The sequence below is a fragment of the Cucurbita maxima genome, unplaced genomic scaffold (genome assembly GCF_002738345.1).
Source record: "Cucurbita maxima cultivar Rimu unplaced genomic scaffold, Cmax_1.0 Cma_Scf00002, whole genome shotgun sequence".
Lineage (NCBI taxonomy): Eukaryota > Viridiplantae > Streptophyta > Magnoliopsida > Cucurbitales > Cucurbitaceae > Cucurbita > Cucurbita maxima.
Genome location: NW_019272018.1, coordinates 1,652,789 through 1,674,863, shown reverse-complemented (window position 1 = coordinate 1,674,863; position 22,075 = coordinate 1,652,789). Strand labels below are relative to the sequence as shown.

Below are 22,075 nucleotides of genomic sequence, written 5' to 3'. Positions count from 1 at the left end.
TCAACAGTGATGAAGTGTTGAAGTGTTGAAGGGGTCCTCCATCTTGGATTATTGGATTAGTGTTGTAGTTGTTGAATAACTAGTTAAACCCTACCACCTTGCTTCCTCCTTCCTTCCAATTATTGATAAAGGTCCTCAAAAGGATTGAAGAAAAATATTGCTCTCTCCATTTTATTCACCATCCTTGTCTCCCACTTAAATAATCCCTCCTTTCAATGCATGAACCTACCTCAACCTGCCATCGATCATTCATATAGTAGTGTCTTATCAATTGAATTATATAAAGTTACATATTCAAGAATCGAATAATCGACTTTTAAAATGATAATTCGTATATTGTTCATTAAACAATATTGGAACGAATAGTTTATCTTACTGTATTTATTTCGTATAATAATTATTTTATTTTTTAATATTTTTATTGTAAATTCTTTTGTGATTGGTTATGTAGCTCTAGATATGTGTATTAATATATTTAAATGAATGTATGTTGAACTCACATAGATTAACTAAAGCTAATTTAATGAGGTAAATATTAAGTGATAGGATAATATAGCAAGATCCTAATTTATATTTACTTTTAAACTTAAAAATAATTCTTATTAATTTAAAAATAGAAAGATAAATTATCTGAATTTTATTTTTAAGTCATTGGGTGAAATTTGTAGTAACCGAATTTTCTAGTTGTAATGAAATATGTTCAGAATTCGAATTTGACACTTAATGGATCTGATATTTCCCTACATCTTTTGCGACATGGTCATGTTGCATATTCCTCATTCTTAAGAATGAAGATTATCGCTACCAATCAATACGAATTTTGAAAACATATTTTGTCTTCACTCATGTGTATCTAAATCTTAACCATAGATACTAATACTTTTATTTGGAGTCATGCACGTCACTCAAAAACCTAAAAATTCCTTAAACTTGGATCCAGAACATATTTATAAACCACTTGATGCATATGATTAAAATATTTTTATTTCGAGATTCGAAGAAATCTAAAACAGAACTAGTCCCTTGAAAATACACGTCAAAGAAACTTTAATTGAGAAATCCACCAAAGACACTAAAATTATTTCTAAGAATAGAAACAAACGTGAAACATGAATGCTCTAGTCTAATGGTACCGTCAACGCGAGATCAAGATTAATTGGGGAGGAGAAAGAAACATTCTTTATAAGGGTGTGGAACAGATGCGTTTTAAAATTCTTGAAGGGAAGTTTGAAAGGGAAAGCCCAAAGAAGACAATATTAGCGGGGGACTTGGGCCGTTACAAATGGTATCAAAGCCAGATACCCCGGGCAATATGCTAGTGAAGAGGTTGAGCCTCGAAGGTAGGTGGACATTGGCGTTCTGGCACAAGGACGTTGGATCTCGAAAGGGGGTGGATTTGGTGGGGTGTCACATCGATTGAAGAAATGAATGAATGCCAACGAAAAGCTGGCCCCAAAGGGGGTAGATTGTGAGATCCCACATAGGGTGGAGAAGAAAACAGCCTTATAAAGGTGTGAAAACCTCTTTCTATCCCTAACCAGCTTTAAAAATTTTGAGAGGAAACTCGAAAAAGTAAAGCCCAAAAAGAATAATATCTGCTTCGGGTGGACTTGAACCATTACCGTTAACATGCATTACTTTCATCTGCACAAACCGTTCGGGAAAGATAAAAGAAGGATAATTGATCCAATTACTTTCATCTGCACAAACAGGAAAGATAAAAGAAGGATAATTGATCCAATCTTGAAAAGCATAACCTTAAAATGAACGCTAAAAATTTGAGGCAAAGGCAAATGTAAATTTTATGGGTAACTAAAAGTGCTTAGAACTTTACCCAACTACTTTCTATTCCAAAACACATTCATTGAGTCATTTGAACCCACAAAACTGGATATGAAGGACTTGTATCAAAATGGATTGAGTATTTGGATTCAAGGTTGAGCAGGTTGTGGGTCACGATTCAAAGGTTGAGCCCAAGCGTTGTGAGTTTTGACGGTTAGGCACAGCCTTGCCCACGAGAGAGAGATAAAAGGGATGAGTGCGATCTGCAGATTACTGGAATGAGGCAACTTGTGTTGGGTGCAGCGTTCTATGCATCAGACAAGGGCAAACTGACGTTGACTTGTAGCGCCAAGACACAGCTACATCAGTGACCGATACTGACAGTAGGATTGGGAAACAACGATCAGCAGCGGTTGGACGAGAGCATGAGAACGATAAGAGAGAAGAAGGTTGTGTTCAAATCTGCAGGACTGCACGTGATGATCGACGTAAGAGGGTGCTTGTCCATGACGTGTTACCTGTGGTCGTATACGCAACATTACGGTCATGTTTGTACAGAGCACTAACTCTTTTTACTTGTGTTTATGTTAGTTAGTAATTTATTATTTTATTATTACATTTCATGCATGTATAACTCTTTATAGAATAATTTCCATCCGAACTAAATCTAATTTGTCATAAAATGTATTACACGGAGATTTGACTAATTGTCAATTCTTTCTACCTATGTTATAGGTTATCAACATCATTATTGTTACGGCGAGCTTATGACATTTCTTCCTCAAATTACTTTTTCAATGTTTTCTCAAAACTTTTTAATGTGTTCTAGAATTGCTTTTCTCGAACTAGAGGTTTGGCATACATCATTTTTATTAACGACAGCTCAAATTTAATTGTCTAACCTATTCGTCAGCAAGAATAAGTATTATACAATTGAGTTGCAAGAAGTCCCAAAGGCCAACAAAATGGGATCGTAACAATACTAGTTGGGTGAGAGAGATCTCAATTAGTATGAGAGACATTTGAAGGAGAGATAGAATGAAACATATGCTAATTTTTAAAGAAAAACTTAGATATAAAAGAATTATTTAAATGAGGCAAGGATGTAGAGAAAACTTTAAATAAATCTAATGCTAGTTTAGTTATCTAAATTGATTTGATGAAGTATATTTAACTTTAAATTTTTATGATTGAGTCACTGAAAAGAGGAGTGCACTCCAACACATGTGATAACTTTCATTTCTTTTAAGTTTTTTATAACCATCATATCTATAAGACCGTTCTCAACGATTTATTCATGTATACTTATTTTATTCAGGTGTCACATTATTGTGATAAATATTTTCTATTCATAGATCTAATCAACATAAAAACAAAAGATAAGTGTATTGGAGAGATTTGTCAAAGACTACTAAGATTATTGGCTTTAATTTTCTCTCACGAATCGTGCAAACTTTATCAATATGACTATAGCTCCAACAATAAAAAATATCATTAACACAATTCAAATTCTTATGGTGCAAAGTTTGTGACTATGAATATATCTAGAACAGTAAAAAGATTAACATCATTCATGCTTTATATACTGAAATAATAAGAATAAAATAGTTTGACTTGTTTAGTGAAGTAGAACGAAAGTTTGTGAAGTATGTATTGGAATTTGGAAAATAAAGCAACAGTAATGGAGCATGTAAAGAAAGTGTGGCAATACTATTTCTCCCAATAGATGATTGCAAATGAGTTGATTTGGAAGTGGAAGGTCTGGAATTGTACTATTTCTCCCAAGTAATGACATGTGCAGCTGAAGTTGATTATAGTCTCCAAATAATGGGTACTTGCGTCATAAGTAGATATGCCTCGAGTATACCAATTTCTCAAAAACTAGCTACATAATGTACCTAATAACAACTATTAATATGATATTATGCTTACATGCGATCGGTCATTGTAAAATGACAATAAAAATGAGGAAGAATATTGAATGAGGCCGCTGCAAGGTATAGATTTTGTCTCACTCATCCTATAACGATCCCTGTTCAAGACTAGAGTGTTACATATTCACCCGCTTTCTCTTTGGTTCGTTCTTGAACCACAGTTTACTAGGAGATGTATTGCTCTGATACCATTTGTAATAATTCATACTCATAATTTGGATTAGGATATATAATTCGGATTTGGCACCTAATAGCTCTAGTTTCCTCATATTCATCTTCATCTTATTTACTGTCTTGACCTCTATGACGAGTCGACTGTTGATTGTTGCTCATTAACAACTACGGGCGACTATATTCTCTTAATCTATTTCTTCTATCTTTTTTCTTTATTTATTTGTTTCTTATTCTTCCCTTCCCCCTTTCTCACCTTTCCTGGTTATTAAAAACAGGCAATAACCAATAAGAGATGCTAAGATGATTCTTTGTAGAAACTTGTAGAGAAATTGTATTAGACCATTTAATTTCGAATAGGTTGAGAAGAAGAATGAAAATGAAAATAAAAATGGTTGTTGATGTCTGATAGCAAGCGACGACTAATGATCGACTAGCAACCATTGTAATCGACACTAATAAAAGGAAGGGAAAGATAGGGACGGGGAAGGAGAATATGAAGTGGAAGAAGAAGAAAGAAGGTTTAATAGTTTAAAAAATAAAAATAAAAAGTATATAGTTTCAAACTTAATTTTCAAAGAGAAAAAAGATATAATAAACATCAAGGAAGGTTGGCTATAACTTGAGAGTTTGGGCTTATGTCCTTGCAAGACCAAAGAGAGCCCAAATTGAAACTTGGACAATGACATGAATGACCAAAATTTAAATGACTTTAAAGTTCATCGTGATTGGCCCAATAGGGTTCTCTTCTGATTGCGATAAATCATCATTTATGACTCATATAAGAACACCTACCCATCTGGATTCTATGGGCCTCTCAAGAGTTCTAATCTTTTTGGCAATTCTTTGACATTCACCCAACTTGTTCCAATGGTGTCTCATGGATGGCTGAATTAGGGCCTCTTCTAATTGTGATATATCATCACTCGGCTCGTATGAACCCATCAATTCATTAGAGTTCTGCATAAGATATTAAGGTGAATTTTGAATCGTTCTTTACTACTGCTTGCGTCGTTCAACCATGTGTTATAATTCATGATGTGCGATTAGTTCTCATTCAAATATTGTATGGTATGTTTGGCAGATATTTTGGAATAAAGTCAGATCAATACTTACGGATTAGTTGGAAAATCCTAAATAAGTGTAACGACTCGAAATGTTCTACTTAATTTAAGATCGCTACTGTATACCATAAACATTAAATGCGGAAGACTTCATTTAAATTTCATAAAACATAACTTTTAACTTAAAGCACAACCATGGACTTACGTGTTTCGAAAACATCTTTAAAACGACACAACAAAAGACCCAAAATAAAATAAATAAGCGTTTAAGTTTAAAACATCATATTCTAGCCTAAGTCTAAGAAAAGAAATACCACCATCCTATGCATGTGCCATGATCTCGATAGTAAGGTCGCTTACCTGGCTCGCTTAAGTCGTTGTCACAAATATATCTTTAATGAAAGTTTGATTCCGTCCTTTGATATCTGAGTCAACCTATATGAGCTCATGACAGTTTCAAGTTTGAATTCTATAAAATTATTTCCTTAACTTACATTTGTCATCTTAAAATTCTGATATTTTCTGTTAGACAAAATTTAGAGGATTGCCCTCTGATATTTACTTGTTTTATCGTTAAATATGGTGGTTTTGGTGTAAACAGATATTACTGCCCAATTTTAAGTCCATTGTTTGGCTACATCTTTTAGTTTATAGATTTGCCAACTAAAATTTTATTGAATCTAACCTTATAAACTTATTTCGTATAACTCTAACAAAAATCTAATCAATTATATATGGGATCTGATTATTACAGACATGTTAATATATGAAAGAAGATTTGATCCTAAATTAATTTCTTATAACCATAACTATAAAGAAAAAGAAATTTGAGATAGAATTTTACCTTAATAACTGACAAAAATCTCTAAATCTGCAATCGGCTTATGTTGAAAGTCATTTTACTTCTTCTCAAATATGACCGTTAGTGGAGAAAGGTGGGGAAAGATTTTTTTTAAAATTTTAATTTTAATTAATTAATTAATTAATTAATATTATTATTTTAACTATTTTTTTTTATAAAGTTTTTTTTTTTTAAATTTGTTTATTTCTTTATTTATTTTTGGGTTATTACAATAAGTCTATAATGTTAACTTCAAGGTCTAGGAAGGATCATTGTGTCTGTCAACTACTTGATACTCCGAGTGACTGCTCACTCAATTTGTGGGCAAATTTATGATCAAGGGAGCTTGTTGGATAATTCCCTCTCCGTGTCTACAATGATACTGACACAATTAAAACCCGATTTCAAAGTACTCCCAATTTGAGGCATCACCAAGTCATGTTAGGTATGGATATAGGACCTCCGTTAATCGAGATATGTTCACTAATAAGGCTACCTTGCTGGCCTATTAGTTCCAACGTTGCCTAGTAAAATTCTAGGGAAGTAAATCCATATGTTGGGCATATTATGTAGTTCAATCCATATGTTGGGCATATTATGTAGTTCCTCGTCGATCAAAACAAATTCATTGGTCCAACACAAGGCTTAGTAAAGACACATGTGAGACCTCACATCAATTTGAGAGAGAAACGAGTGTCAGCGAAGACGTTGAGCCCTAAAAGAGATGTATTGTAAGATCCCACGTCGTTGAAAAGGGAACAAAACATTTTTTTTAATAAGAATGTGAAAGCCTTTCCTTAGTAGACATATTAAAAAACATTGAGGGGAGTCCGAAATGGAAAGCCCAAATAAGACAATATCTACTAATGAAACTTGGCTATTATAACACGACAATAAATTCTTTCACATACTTTGAGTTTTCTCTCATTCAGTGTGGTATCTATCTTCGTTATCTTTACAAGGTATTCTAACAGTTTAATCGTTCGACCTTGTCATAATCGTATTTTGAACCTATCTTCGTTATCTTTACAAGGTACTAACAGTTTAATCATTCAATCTTGTCATAATCGTATTTTGAACCGTCCTTTTCCCTATATCTATCTCTGAACAACACAATAAAGTTTGATGTTAACAATAATAACAAAAATTGAAATGACAATAATTTCAAAGAATAAAAATGTCTTGATCTAACAGCATCAACATTATTAAATGTAAATGCAACTGCCTAACTTCATTTTCATGGCCTCCACAGCAACATCATCATTTGTACAAAGGTGTCATACCTTTACGTAATAAAAAAGTAACATGTGGCTAGATTATTTAAAGAAATTCTCAATAAGTAGGTCGAGTGTTGGGTCGAGAAATATAATCATGCCGGAACCTATTTGCCTAATCTTTTTAAGTGACTCCTTATAAAATTTTAAGATATGTAATAAGAGCATTTGGGTCATTTTGCAATTATTTGTTTAACTCTTTAACATAATCCAATAAATTAATTAATTAATTTAGTCAGCTCCATTTTGGATTCCTTCTCTTAAATTGTTCACCATCCCCATAATCATTTTGAGAATTTTCATGGGTCAACCATGTTTAATGCAATAAAACAAACTTTGTTCATACTTCAAGGAATGGTCCTCAAATACCCACCCTAATCTACCTCTCCCTTCGATTCAAGTTTTGCCGTTAAGGATCCAATTGTCAACGATTTTCGGTCAACTTAATATTTACATTTGGGTTACTCGTGTGGCTTACATTCAATCCCACATCAATCCATTAACACATCTATTCAAATTCATAACATCCACTTGTTACAAGCAAGACAGACGTAAAAAAAAAGAATAATAAATTAAATTAAGGTTTATTGAAGATACCATAATTATAACCAAACTTTCTCCTACTTGAGCATACAATAATCCTTACCTAACTTTCACTCCATTTTCTTACCCATCGGGGCCATTCTTATGCTTTCAAAAACCAAACAATTCAAAAAAAATCTAAAACCTAATAGCATTTAATAATTTCTTTTCACAATTGCTCCACATCTACAACGCACTATACTACTAATTAATGTAGTGCCTATAAGATATTAAATAAGATGGAGTGTGTAAGATACTTTAATTTGTTTAATAAAAAAAGCATCTTGATCATCTTGATCTAACCCCCACCACAAAAATTTCTAAATTTCTAAAACATGGCCGCAGAGAACCCCGATTGGAGGTCCATCAATCAAGAAGCCTTCATCTCCTTGGGAATCGAACACCCTGATCCTCAACAATCCTTCTTCCGCCACCGATTTCACCAACTTTACCCAACCGAGTTCTACCAAAAGGTAGCGATTCACTCGACTTTTCTTTTCTCTATTCCACTCTTAACTAAATTTCCCTTATAAAATTTCAATTTGAAGTGACTGCGTCGGTGTTAAGAAGGATATTTAGTATTGAAGTGTAGTTTACATATATATTCTAACATTTTCACTTGGGTCTATGTAGGTTGTGGCAGAGCTGATTGCAACGTATTTGCTTGTGTTTGTGACATGCGGGACGGCGGCATTGAGTGTCCATGATGAGCGGCAACTGCCCAAGCTTGGCGCGTCCATTGCGGGCGGCCTTATTGTCACGGTCATGATTTACGCTGTCGGACATATCTCTGGCGCTCATATGAATCCCGCGGTTACTTTTGCTTTTGCTTCTCTTAGGCGATTTCCTTGGAAACAGGTTCCTTCTTCCTCCTCTTAATATTCTTTTTCTCAACGTTTTTGTTAATTTCTATTCCTTTGTGGATGTGTAGTAATAGTTCAGGATGATTTGTGTGATAATAATTTGGGATGGAAAAGTAATTTATGATTGAAATGATTATATATATATATTCATGAGATCCTATAATATACAAATAAATAGCGAGCGATATGATGCAACATATAAGATTTTCGTATGTATAATAATACTTGTAACTCATGTGACTGATATATATATTATTTATTATGTAATCATACATAATGATCTATCTTAGTAGTTCATAACAATGATCATAGTAGCACATGCATCACCTACGTACATAACTATTTATATTAGTAATTCATGTCCATTATCATAATTGTTGTAACAGAAGCAGAAACAAGATGATCGCACTCACAAATTCACTAACACAAACTAAATGAAGAGACATAGATTTATGTGGTTAGGAGAGAATAAATTTTCATACATTCAAGGGTGGCAACTAATCACAATAATCAAAGTGTTTATAAAGTGTATATCTCATACTCTCACACCACAGATTCTCACTCAACAAAATCCCTCGTGTATGCCCCTAGGTAAATAAAAAATGACACTCAATCTCAATAACAATGCTAGACAAACCTATATATAGGCATAAAAAATACTAATTCTCATACATAAATCAAATCAACACTAATATTTAGATATGAATCAAGATGATTCATGTACCAATGTGTGAGATGGAACGATGTATTGTCTCTTTGTGTTTTCCTTTTCGAGCTTCTCCTCAAGGTTTTTAAAACGTATGGAGAGATTTCCACATTTTTATAACAAATGTTTTATTCTCCTCACCAATCGATATAGGATCTCACAATCCACTTCCCTTCGGACCCAGCGTCCTCGCAGACACTCGTACTCCTCTCTCATCGATATAAGATCTCACGATCGCATCTTACATAAACCTTCTAACATCAGAACCAACTCAGAACCGAAAGAAAAAAACTCAATTAGTTTCAAACATGATTTTTCTTGAATTGAATTAAATATTTGATTTTTATTACAGGTTCCACTCTATGTAGCTGCTCAACTAAGTGGTGCTACATCGGCAGCTTTTACCCTGCGCATATTATTGGACCCAATTAAAGAAATAGGCACTACTACACCTTCTGGTTCCGAGCCTAAAGCACTTCTCATGGAGATTGTTGTCTCATTCGATATGATGTTCGTCACTTTTGCAGTTGCCACCGACACAAAAGCAGTAAGAACAAATAAGCTGAAGTGATTTATTTATAAGTGATTTGTATAGAATAATGTGAACTATGTTCGAGATTGATATTGAATACTAAATTTTGGTTCATCAATGAATGACTACTCATTTTGGCAGATAGGAGAGCTTGCAGGTATAGCAGTCGGTTCAGCTGTTTGTATCACATCTATCTTTGCAGGGTAAGCAAACAAAAATTCAAAATGGTTTGGGCAAAATTTTATGAGAGACCTCAATTTGAAAGCATTTTCAACGTGTGCATAGCCTTGAAGAGAAATTCTCATAACTTAGTGTTAACCATGTCTAGGCCTATATCGGGTGGATCGATGAACCCTGCGAGGACAATTGGACCAGCGATTGCAAGTTCACATTATGAAGGAATTTGGGTGTATTTGGTCGGGCCAGTTATAGGGACATTGTTGGGAGCATGGTCATATAATTTCATACGAGTGAGTGAAAAACATGGACATTAACTTTTTATACGTTGACATTTGCTCGAACTATGACAATAAATTAGATGATGGAGAATGTTCAAAATTAACTATTTTTTAATGAAATAAAATTTGTTGTATAAAGGGTGTATGTCAAAAGTTTTTTTTTTTTTTGGTTTAGATTGAATTTTAGGAACAGTTTTTTTTTTTATCACAAAACTTCAAGAAGCACATTCCACAAAACTTCAAGACGCACATTCTGGTGCTAATGAAGATAATGTTCCAAACTTATCTTCACCTTATAGCTTAAGTACTATTAATCATCTAATAAATAATATTTTCTTATTGTTTAAACTTATATAAGAATGATCTTCCCCTTATAGTATTTAAAAGAAAGCATATTTGGGAGAAGTAAATTATGGGTAAGATTATATTCCTAGCTTCATATTTGTTTAAATTGAATAAGGTATTAAAATTCATTTTCATTCCAAAAAATCAAAAAATAATTCCTCAAAGGCAAGAGCTTATAACTCACTCGAGATTATCGAATTAATACTGATCATGTGAAATATTTGTTATAAGTTGTCGGGAAGATGTATTGGGTTTTAGTTCACAACCCTTGATGATTCATATTCTCATTTATTTTGGTTACCAACTCTCATTTAATTTATAAATATTTTGGTTCATATTTTCATTTTTATACCTGAATCATGTCGATTCATGTATGAACATTAACGTTGCTATACTTATATAAAAGCTTGTTTAGCATTATTGTGGGGTATGGAATCATTGTCATTTTGTATTTGAACTTTGTAAGAGATATTGTTTAATCCATTTGATTGTAGTTCATCCATTATTATTGGGTCAAAAAACGTTTGCCAATGCCATCCACCCATCCATTCACGTGAGGCTTGGGCAGAGTGTTGACTAATTATGACAGCGTCACATGGAGACAGTGAAATTTGAACAGAAACAAGAGGTTTCATTGCTCATAATAAAAGGAATAAGCCGAAGCCAAGAAGCTCCCCCGATTGGGTGACATACTTCATCTTCTTTTTCAAGAAGAGAGCATAACAGATCCCAGTTTTCTTGAAGAGCACAAAAGAGATAGAAATGGAAATGGAAATGGAAATGGGTTGTGTTTTCTAAGGGCATTTGGGCCCTCCTTCCTTGGTCTTCCAGTTGTTGTAGCAAGGGCAAACGCCTTTGTTTCCATAGTAACCCGGCGGCAGGCACAAGCACTTTCTGCAGCATTTTTGGCAAAAGAACATGCATGGTTTGCGTACTGTGTCCTCCCGCATCGAGCGGCGCACCGACTTGGGCATTCTGTCAATTTTTTAACCCATTTCATATCCACTAATTCAAGCAAATCAACCATAAAAAATTACTCAAAAACTGTTGGGATTTGGAATTAGGAGAGTATTTACGGTAGATACTGACGCTCCTTGGTCCATATGGGTTCTGAACAAGCCAACAACAATGCACATCAAAATAAGAGTACTACAACAACAAGGTGTTCGAAGAAATGCCGCAATGGGAAATAAGTGATTAAAGAGTATACCAAACCCCATTTTCAAGCCCAAGAACAGAGCAGGGGCATACAAGGTGTTCGAGAAAATGCCGCAACGACAAAAGAATCCAAGATTATGGAATTCCGAACCCCAATTTCCAGTCACAAGGAAACTAGACTAGGAAAAGATACCCTGTTGCGACCACCACGTCCATTGCCGGCCATGACCTGCAGAACGGATCGAACCACAAGAACAAAAACAGTCAGTTTTCTCACTGTGTCAAGAAGAGTATTAAGGTAGAGGTGCAGAGGGTCTCACAGTGGTCTCAAACATGGAAAGGCCAATGAGAGACAAGATCAAGATAGCAGCGAACTTAGCCATCGCCATCGCCAGGTGCAAGAGAAGAAGATTAAGAGGTAATGGGGAATTGGAGTTTGCGATCTCTTCTCTGCTCTTCTGTGTTGGGAATAAATAGGAAGGTTTGAGGGACAGATGGGAAGAAGAAGAAGAAGAAGAAGGAGGAGGAGGAGGAGGAGGAGGGAATAATCGGGTGTTGTCGCTCATATGCTTTCGATTTTGGTCCGACACGTGGCACATGCCCAGTCCCCATAAATCGCGTTGTTTTTGCAATATCAGAAAACCAGCGGCTCAGGTCCGATGGCAAAATTTTTTATTTTTATTTTTATTTTATTTTAATATTTTGAAATTATAAGAAAGGGAATTGTTTAATTTTGCTCCAAAATTCAATTTTATTTAAAAATGGACAACTTCATTGTTGGATGATGAAAGTCCCACATCGGCTACGGAATGATCATGGGTTTATAAGTGAGGAATACTAACCCCATTCGGATGAGGCCTTTTGGGAAGCCCAAAGCAAAGCCATGAGAGCTTATGCTCAAACTGGACAATATCATACTATTGTGGATAGTCGTGTGTCATGCCCTAAACTTAGCCGTGCCAATAAATTGGCAAATCCTCGAATGTCGAACAAAGGACTCCAAAAAAAGAAAAAAAAGGAGTCAAGCCTCCTCGAAGGTACGAAGGCAGTTAAAAATGACTAAGACTCCAAAGGAGTCGAGCCTCGATTAAGGGGAGGCGTGCTTTGTTCGAGGGGAGGTGTTGGATGATGAAAGTCCCACATCGGCTAATTTAGGGAATGATCATGGGTTTATAAGTGAGGAATACTAACTCCATTGAGATGAGGCCTTATGCTCAAAGTGGACAATATCATACCATTGTGGAGAGTCGTGTTCGTCTAAAATACATGACTACCTAATGATTTTACTTTTGCTTCCGCTACAATAATTAAGTACCAGAACATTTTAGTTGTGTCATTAAAATACAACAAATGATATCATAGCGTTAAAGGTTATGACATTATGACACAACTAAAACCTTGTATTTTAATAATCTTTCTCGAAGTCATTGAAGAATGCAAAGACGAGGGTTAGTTGGTCATTCCGTAAATTTCGCTGAATCCCTTCTTTTTATAATCTTTCTCGAGGCGTTCATTGTATTTATCCTAGCGAAGGAAATTTTATCGTAGAAACTAATTATGATTTTTAACCTGTTCCCCACCCCACTTAAACTAGTTGAATGATTATCCAAACAAACCTTTGTTTGAGTTTTTCTATAAACTTTAAAACACCAATTATCTTAGTCTATTATTATAACCACATTAATTTTTAGTTGAAATCAAGATCGCCAATATGTGCATAAACATATTTATAATGTATCAAAAAGTAACAAATTCATTAATTTACTAAAGTCTTTAAAATAATCGGAAAAAAATAGATGATCGCGATTTATTTAATAAACAAGGAAATAAAATTATTTGCCATAAACTACTTTAAGGACTATAAATGAAAACAACATGCATGCAGCAACTTTAGCTTTGGTCCCATGGCCATCACCACGAAGTCATCAACGGTACATAAATGTCTTACCTTTATTTCAAAAATATAAGATTAGCACGTGATTTGAGTATTTTTTTTAAAAATATTAAGTAAGTGACTTACTATTGGATCATAAAATGCATACACAAGTAATGGTGGAGAGATCTATCCTTTTACAAAAACATTTCATGACCTTGAACTCTACTTTCTAATTCAGGCAAAATTTGATATGCAATATTTCTCTACTCACTGGACTAACATGTACATACCCTTGGACCGGCTCTTCAGCTAGTCAAATATACTTTTAAATTAAAGTTCGACAGCAAATCCCTTTTCGCAAATCAAAGTTTTCAAGTACTTGTGTCACATTCTTCAAATGAATTTGCAACATGTGAATCTCTGATAATATTTAATGGTCAATTATTAGAGTGGTGCAGTGGTAAGTCCATAACCCATAGGTCCCCTGATAGAACATTTTGTTTATAGGTGTATGATGTAACAACGGTAGAAAATGAATACCCACACTTTACCTATGGCGACTTATGTTACCTCAGTACTCCAACTAGTCATTAATCAATTTTAAAAATTAAAATTAAAATTTTTGCGATTCTTTACAGATCTTCGGTCTCAATTTAGCTCAACTTTTTTTCTTTTTAGGCTTATTTAAAGGTGGGTTATCATTTTATATGATACCTTTTTATGCAAAATTCAATTCGGTTTTTTCGTTGGGAAGAATTTCAATCCAATAATCCAATGACTCTTCCTCATTCATGACCATTTTTAGTAATCCAAACCCTTAGATCTTTGGAGAATCATGTTTTGAGCAATTTACGTGAAGAACGCTCAATTAAAATCAACTCTTTCTAGCCGAATATGAAGATTGAAAGTCATATCTTATATTATCGGGAGGGATGAGGAGTGTTGTTGGTCAAGAGTGTAGTACAACCCACGTTTCCTCTTGACGCTAAAGATACACGAAATAAAATCATACTTAGTCGATCCTCATAACACACACCTGCAGGAGAGGAACCACAAGTAATAGAGAGAGATGGAACAGTCATCGTAGTTTTCCGGCGAAGACAAACCAAACCCTACCTCTCATTTTAAGACATCCAACGAATAGTTCCCAAGCGTTCCCCACGCATGACTACTTGTCATAAGTTTAACAGCATGAAAAAGAAATGTGAAATACAGAAAGAAAACGACAGAATACAAACAGTTTACCCCGTTGGACATAAACCCTAGTGAGACGAAAACTTCATTCCTTCATGTGTATAAGGTAATGCAACGCCATGAAATAGAGAACTAACGAGCCATGGAACACCTAGATGCACACGATCAATTACTACCAAAACAATGTCGTAGCTTTGTCAACCCGATGAATTGGTAGGACAACCCTTTGTGCGTACCAATATGTTTTGACTCTTGAATCAACGAGTTTTCTCCTCTGGATTGTTTTCAAATTGGCCAAAGCTGCAACATAGATCAAACAATTGCAGCAATAAAGAGAGTTTTTTTCCTAAAGCTGCCATATCTTTGGATTCTTTTCCCCCTACTTTCACAACTCATTTCAAATAGAATGTGTAGCTATAAAGGAAAAGGTTCACCTAGTTTTGTATAGGGTTTGCCCTCATAAGGATCCCTATGTCTCTCCTTTTAACCCTTTTGTATTATTAAACTAATAGCTTGTCTTTATATTCAATATTAATTAGATATATTTCTATTTCTCATTCTTAATAGAATAAATACGAATAGAAGTACCAAATGTTTATTTACCCGTGCTCTGTAATGGTATGAAATTGTTTAATTTGGGACGGTTTGTTCTAATAATTTGTAATATTTATTTTATTCTAACTCGATCCAAATTAGAGAAGGAGGTTGGGTCGAATGAGACTGGAACAAAATGAAAATGAATGAGGTTGTCGGGTGTGGGTGTCCATAGATAGAATAGGAAAAATGGTTTAGGCGTGTGAAGGGTGCCCTGTCCTTATTACGGGACCTTATCTCCACATCCGGTGGGACCCACTTCCACCTGCCCTCCATTCTCCCCTTAACTCTCCAATTTAAATCTTTTTTTACTTGATATATTTGAATTGTGAGGGAGGAGGATGGGATGGAGCTTTGACTAATTGACTTTATTTGTGGAAGGGACACGTGGCACGTGATATGAGGAGTGTGTGAGCACCACGTGGAGGGGGACAAGAGTCCAGTCAAATCCAAAACAGGCAGGGATGTAATTAAATGAGGTTAAATGTAGAGATTAATAGCACACAAACAAGGGGGGACTCAACTCGGTGCCTAATCCCCCGAGTCTTAAATTCCACCAACTCGGTCAATTATTATTATTATTATTATTTTTTTATTTTTTATTACCCCATCAAGAAATTAAATTTTCAAATTTAAAAACATGTAAACCCATGTGGACCCCACTCTCACCAACTTAACCATACATCACAAAACCATGGTTAAAAACTTTACAAGTTTAATATATTATCAAACTTTATTATTTTTTGTTTTTTAATTATTGTTATTGACCATATATTTTAATTTAAATGAAAAATTATTTTACTGAAAAAAAATATTCATCACTTCATCAGCTCCTTCCCCCTCTTCTTTCTTCTTCTTCTTCTTCTTCTGTGTTTTTCTCGAAAAACAAACATAAAAATTATATTTTTATTCTTGTATAACTCTAAATGTTTGAGCCATGGATTTGATTCCTGCAATTTCCACCGCCGCTGCCGCCATTACCACCGGCGGAGGAGGAGCTGTGAAATTCCCTGAATTTGACGCGGAAACACCCATCAAATTCCAACCAACCACCAAATCTCACCCCTTCACCAATGGTGTCCTCAAGCGCCACCACCACACGCCGCCCCCACCTCCGTCGCTGGTCTACAAAGAATGCCTCAAGAATCATGCTGCCAGTATGGGCGGCCATGCTCTGGACGGCTGCGGCGAGTTCATGCCTTCCCCTACCGCTACTACCACAGATCCAACCTCTTTCAAATGCGCCGCCTGTGGCTGCCATCGGAATTTCCACCGCCGTGACCCGGAAGATACAATCGCCACTCCGACGACAACCCATGTCATTGAGTATCAACCCCACCACCGTCATCATCCGCCGCCGCCGCAGGCGGCAGCCCACAGAAGCCCAAACTCTGCCTCTCCTCCACCGATCTCCTCCTCGTACTACCCTTCAGCACCCCACATGCTTCTCGCCTTATCCGGCGGCATGACAGAGAACGCCGGTGGCGGATTCCACCACTCAATTCTGACGCCGAGTTCGAATTCGAGAAAACGATTCAGAACGAAATTTACTCAAAATCAAAAGGATAAAATGTATGAATTTGCAGAGAAAGTGGGATGGAAGATTCAGAAACGAGACGAGGATTTGATCCAAGAATTCTGTAGCCACGTCGGAGTCGACAGAGGCGTTCTCAAAGTCTGGATGCACAACAACAAGAACACTCTCTGTAAAAAAGACGGCGCCCAAAACATCAACGGCCACGGCGATGGAGACGACGACACAAAAATTAACGGCGGCGGCGAGCCAAACGCCGCCGCAAATGGGTCATCATCTTCCTCTTGATCTGAATAAATTATTAGTCCATAGAAGAGTAATTTCTTATCTTTTTTTTTTTTTTTTTTGTTCTGCTCTGTTTTTGTTAATTTCAAGTTCATTCTCTAATTACATTCAAATATCCAAATTTCCCACTCCAAACACTAATCACAGACACCAATCACTTTCTTAATCATCTTTCCCTTGTTTTTCTTCTTCTAATCTCAATCGTTCATAGACCTAATTAGAGAGAGAGAGAGAGAGAGAGAGAGAGATTTGTTGTCATCTTCTGTCTGAGAAAAAGCAGCAGAAAGTGTTTTGGTTCTAATAATTATTCCAAACTATCCCTAAACATTTAGGAACTGTTCAAAAAATTAATGGAATAATTTGTATGATTAGGAGAATAATTAAAATATGATTAAATTACAAATCAATCTCTGTTCTTGTTTCTTAGCTTTTATTTATGGAATTCATATAATTCAACTTATTATATAATTTAATCTAATGTTTTCATTAGCTTTTAGATTTAATTTTATATTTTAATGTTTGCATGTGCAATTACAATTTGTTATATTAATTTCCCTTTTAAGGTAATGTTAGATACTATATTATATTTATTTGTATATAGTTTTTAATATTATGGTGATGGGATTTGTACTTTCATCAGTCTTGTCTAATCATTTTCTTTACCCCTTTTAAGCTTTGTTTAATCTTTTCATTATTAAATAATTAATGATGATGTCAGCCCTAATCTCTCTCTCTCTCTCTCTCTCTCTTTTTATAATAATTTTTAAAAAGACATTAGTTTTTGATCTAGCAACATACTATTTTTGTTGGTATTGATAATTAATAAGCATATTTTAATATCACACATAATTATAATTTTTTTTAATAAATTTAGGATTAAAATAAAAAATAATATTTAAATTTAGCGAGAGAGATATAGCTTTTTTAGACCAAAATATCGTAAAATTACTTCACACAAAACAAGTTTAACATAAGAGTTTCTATAATTGAGCTATTGAAAAGTTTACACCTTGTCAGTATCGGTAATGATTTTCAATTTCTTTAAGCTCATATTTTTAAGATCGCTCTCATTCGAATATGATTTGGGTTTATTCATGTACCGTTCTTTACTGAATGTAATTCAATAATATTTTAGAGTCAAGTTGTTAATTAGGAAAAGCGTTATAATTATGATAACTTAGGCAAATTTAATAATAGTTTGAATGTCATTTTCTTTTCCCTTTGTACTATTACTTTGAATATGACCTTCCAACTACACAACCCCCTTTGCCCATAACTTGATGGTGATCAATGTATGCCTTACTTTGGGACTTCCAAACTAGGGTTTTTTTTCCCTATAAATCATTGCTTTTCGATTTCATCGAATTAGATCTATAAAGTTAAATAATTGGTAAAGATAGTACCCTAAAAATGAGTTGAAATTCCATATAGTTTAAAGAGTCGTCCTTTAAAAGGACTTTGGACACTGATTAAAGATATTTTTTTTCAATGTTTCTCATTGAAACAATACAAATCCAAAATTATAGGCCAAAATCTCAAAAGGTACTGAGTTGGAATCTCATTCTAACTAAGGATTCTTGTGGTTCCGGAGAATCCAGCTACAGGAGAACCAGGAACGGAGAGCTTTCCCTCCTTTTTCGCCAGCCTCTTTGGTCTTAAGAATGCTGGTTTTAAGAAGGAGTGATTGCCCTTCTCCGACCCTTACTGCCCAACCGGATAGTGGACAGCTAATGCGTTCCACTTATTGAACAGGGTTCTATGGTCGGTCCGCGACCCCTGGATACCAAAGGCGTCCTTGGGGTGATCTCGTAGTTCCTACGGGGTGGAGACGATGGGGTCGGTCCATGGATTTTCCTTCCTTTTGCCGCATTTCGCTCAAAGCGTTCTTTGCTTAGAACAATTCTATATTGGGTGATCTCTTAAGAATTTTCCTACGATGCATGTGAGTGATACTTTTCAGAAGGACTTGTGTTGGTCCACGAAAGTAAATGTTGAGCATGAGCCATTACAAGTAAGTCTTGTTTTTAAAACCGAAAATAAAATTGATTAACCTTGGAGCTAGATTCGTAACCTAAAATAGAGTTGCTTTCTTTAGAAAATTAAAATATATATTTAAAATATACTTTGAATAACTTTAGGAAGATTTATCTTTTACCAAAAAAACAAATGGAATATTTTCATAATAAGAAACAATACTTTAGAAAAAGAATCTCTGTAAAACAACAATATAATATATATTTTTTGTAGTAAAAGTTGGATTCTTTAAAATAAAGAACACATCGCATTATGCTTATGTTTTCTTTCAACCCAATAAATTTATTCATGTATAATATCCAACTTTTATTTATTTAATTATTTTTTCAAATTTTCAATTTTCGATTCTGATTTTTTAATGTTTAACCTGTTTTTCATTTGACTTCAATAACTTTATTCAACTTTTTTTTTAAACTACTATATATGTTTTAATATTTGGGGTAACTTCAACTTATTGTTTTCAAACATATTTATAAATTCATTCGTCCAATTATGAAAGTTGGTTTGGCCAATGCTCAAAGTAGGGTTCAAATGCAAACACTAGCGTGCGGAAGGAGGACACGTGTCATGCTCTAGTAATTCGAAGAAAATCATACCGCCTCTAAAACCTAAACTTGTGTTGTGGGACTTAGACCAATATGCAGGCTCTGTTGAAAATAAAATTCACTCTAATACCAATTTGTTAAAATAACACACGAATCTGTGAAGTGATCTCACACTCACTAACAATCGAACGCTCCGATACCGCTTTATAAAAATACTACTTGCATACTTATAAAGGAGATGTCGAGAGGGGAAAGACTAAAAAGAAAATGCAACTTTGTATTCGAGAAAACAAACTAATGTTAGATATGGCCATCACATTGCCACCCTTTTCTAACCCATAAACCCACTCTTCCTAAACTAAATTTTGTCCATTCATTTTTTTTTTCTTTTTACATTTTACTTTATGACTTAATTTTAAAATCCACTAAAATTAAGCCACTAAAACTTAATAAAAATAAAAAATAAAAACTAATGTTCGTCATTTCATTTTATTTCAACAAAACTCCTCGTAAACTTAAATGTTATATTCAATGATTTCACCTGCGCTGTTTTCGTTTTCTCGAACTCAACTGTGGTTTCTTTAATTTTCTCTCTTTGTTCTCGAGCGGCAAACTAAGCTTGTCCTTTTCTGACGAGACTTCATTTGGAGCTTCTCGAGAACAGCCCATTTGAGACACCAACTCCTCATTTCTCTTGTTCTTAGCCACGCTCGACTCAAACGTCATAGCTTCGTTCAGTTTACTCAATTCCCTTCGCAAGTCCACAACGACATTTTCCACTTTCATTTTTGCTTCCTCAATTTCGGCTTTATCACGAGTGAGTATCTCAATCGTGTGTTGTAAATTCACTGCCTTCTTCAATTAACTACTCATTCTCTTTCTCGACGCCTTCTTCAATTTTCTTCACAAGCTTAGAGATTTCCTTCCCATTCTCTTCCTTCTCCTGTTTCAGATAGAAAGAACTCTTACTCACCTCAGTCACTTCCTCCTTTCACCTTTCAACCTTCATTTCTAAATCTTTCCTTTCTTCTTCTATTTTCTCTTCCATTCTCATCCTCTTTCTTCTTTCTTACTCAAATTGTCTTTCCCGCCATTGAAGCTCTCTCTCTTCGAGCTCGGGCTCTCTGTTATCCGGTTGTTCATCCTTCTTCGATTTTCTCGTCTCCGCTATCAAGATTTCGCCAAATTCGCTGCGTATCACCTCATTTCCAACAGTTTCCACCGCCTCACGATTATCACCATTGTCTTTTGCCCTGCCGTGTTCTTTCATTTTCAGCTCTTCATTTTGAGTCATCAAGAGAATGCCTCCGTTTGTTGCGTCATCTTAAGCTAGGTTGATCTTTTCTTCCACCTTTTCCTCGGCTCGACAATCTCTTGCAAAATGATTCATTCTGCCACAATTATAACATTTGTCGGAGTTACAATTATTCGCATAATGGCCATATTTTTTACATTTATAACACTGGATGTTAGAATAATATCATTGACCGCGTCCTTGATTGTGTCCTCTTCCACGCCAATTTGCTTGGCTCGACGGTCTCTTCTCCTTTTAACGTCCTTCATTTGTGCTGTCTTGACCACCTCGACCATTTCCGCGACTTCCTCGACCTCTACCTTGAATATTTTGAGAGTAGAGTAGCTTTTCATCTTTTATTGATGCTTTGGTTTGAAGCGCTTGATCGAATGTCTCCTCGTTCTTCTTCTTACGTTGCTCGTGTGCCTCGAGAGAGCTGGCGAGCTCATCAACCATGAACATCGCTAGGTCCTTTGACTCTTCTATCGCACATACTACATTCTCGAAGTTGTCGGTTAACGATCTCAAGATCTTCTCCACAACCCACGTCTCGGGTAACATTTCTCCGTTTCGATTTAGTTGGTTTGCCACGGTCTGTACGCGCGTAATGTAGTTAGATACATTTTCTAACTCCTTCATCTTCATGCTCTTCAACTCGCCACGCAGAGTTTGGAGACGCACTTGCTTGACTCGGTCGGTTTCTTTGAACACTTTTTCTAAAGTGTCCCACACTTCTTTTGAAGTAGTTGCCTTTGCAATCTTCTCAACGCCCGACTCGTCAACAGCCCGAAACAACATGTATAATGTTGCCTTATCCTTTGATCATAATTCTTTTAACGTCTTGTTCTACGCTGCCGTATAACCCGTGGTATCCTTCGGTTCTTCGAAACCTTCTTCGACCACCTCCCATGCGTCTTGAGAATCGAAAAGAGCTTTCATTTGGATGCTCCAATTCTCGTAGTTCGTCTTCATTAATCGCGGTAGCAGTATTTGACCTATCACATTCGTC

General features: G+C 35.2%; 2 protein-coding genes and 1 pseudogene across 2 annotated transcripts; 2 read left to right on the top strand and 1 right to left on the bottom strand.

The window, feature by feature from the left end:
• The first annotated feature begins 7,935 nt into the window (after positions 1-7,935).
• On the top strand, positions 7,936-10,306 carry LOC111499494 (aquaporin NIP2-2-like). The gene is made up of 5 exons (XM_023151060.1): positions 7,936-8,121; positions 8,282-8,506; positions 9,570-9,764; positions 9,891-9,952; positions 10,078-10,306. Exons 1-5 carry the CDS (start codon positions 7,984-7,986, stop codon positions 10,241-10,243), a joined length of 786 nt encoding a protein of 261 aa, XP_023006828.1. The 5' UTR covers positions 7,936-7,983; the 3' UTR covers positions 10,244-10,306.
• An 818-nt stretch (positions 10,307-11,124) lies between these two features.
• Positions 11,125-12,160, bottom strand: LOC111499231 (annotated as a pseudogene).
• A 4,049-nt stretch (positions 12,161-16,209) lies between these two features.
• LOC111472270 (zinc-finger homeodomain protein 9-like) lies at positions 16,210-17,328 on the top strand. Its single transcript, XM_023117919.1, has one exon. It carries the CDS (start codon positions 16,312-16,314, stop codon positions 17,194-17,196), a length of 885 nt encoding a protein of 294 aa, XP_022973687.1. The 5' UTR covers positions 16,210-16,311; the 3' UTR covers positions 17,197-17,328.
• The last annotated feature ends 4,747 nt before the right edge of the window (positions 17,329-22,075 follow it).

What these genes read in the sequence shown, in the direction of transcription:
- LOC111499494 (XM_023151060.1), top strand. Translation starts at nt 7,984, where the DNA reads ATGGCCGCAGAGAACCCCGATTGGAGGTCCATCAATCAAGAAGCCTTC. An exon ending in GGCGATTTCCTTGGAAACAG is followed by an intron (nt 8,507 to 9,569) that starts GTTCCTTCTTCC and finishes TTTTTATTACAG; the next exon opens with GTTCCACTCTATGTAGCTGC. An exon ending in TTGCCACCGACACAAAAGCA is followed by an intron (nt 9,765 to 9,890) that starts GTAAGAACAAAT and finishes TCATTTTGGCAG; the next exon opens with ATAGGAGAGCTTGCAGGTAT.
- LOC111472270 (XM_023117919.1), top strand. Translation starts at nt 16,312, where the DNA reads ATGGATTTGATTCCTGCAATTTCCACCGCCGCTGCCGCCATTACCACC.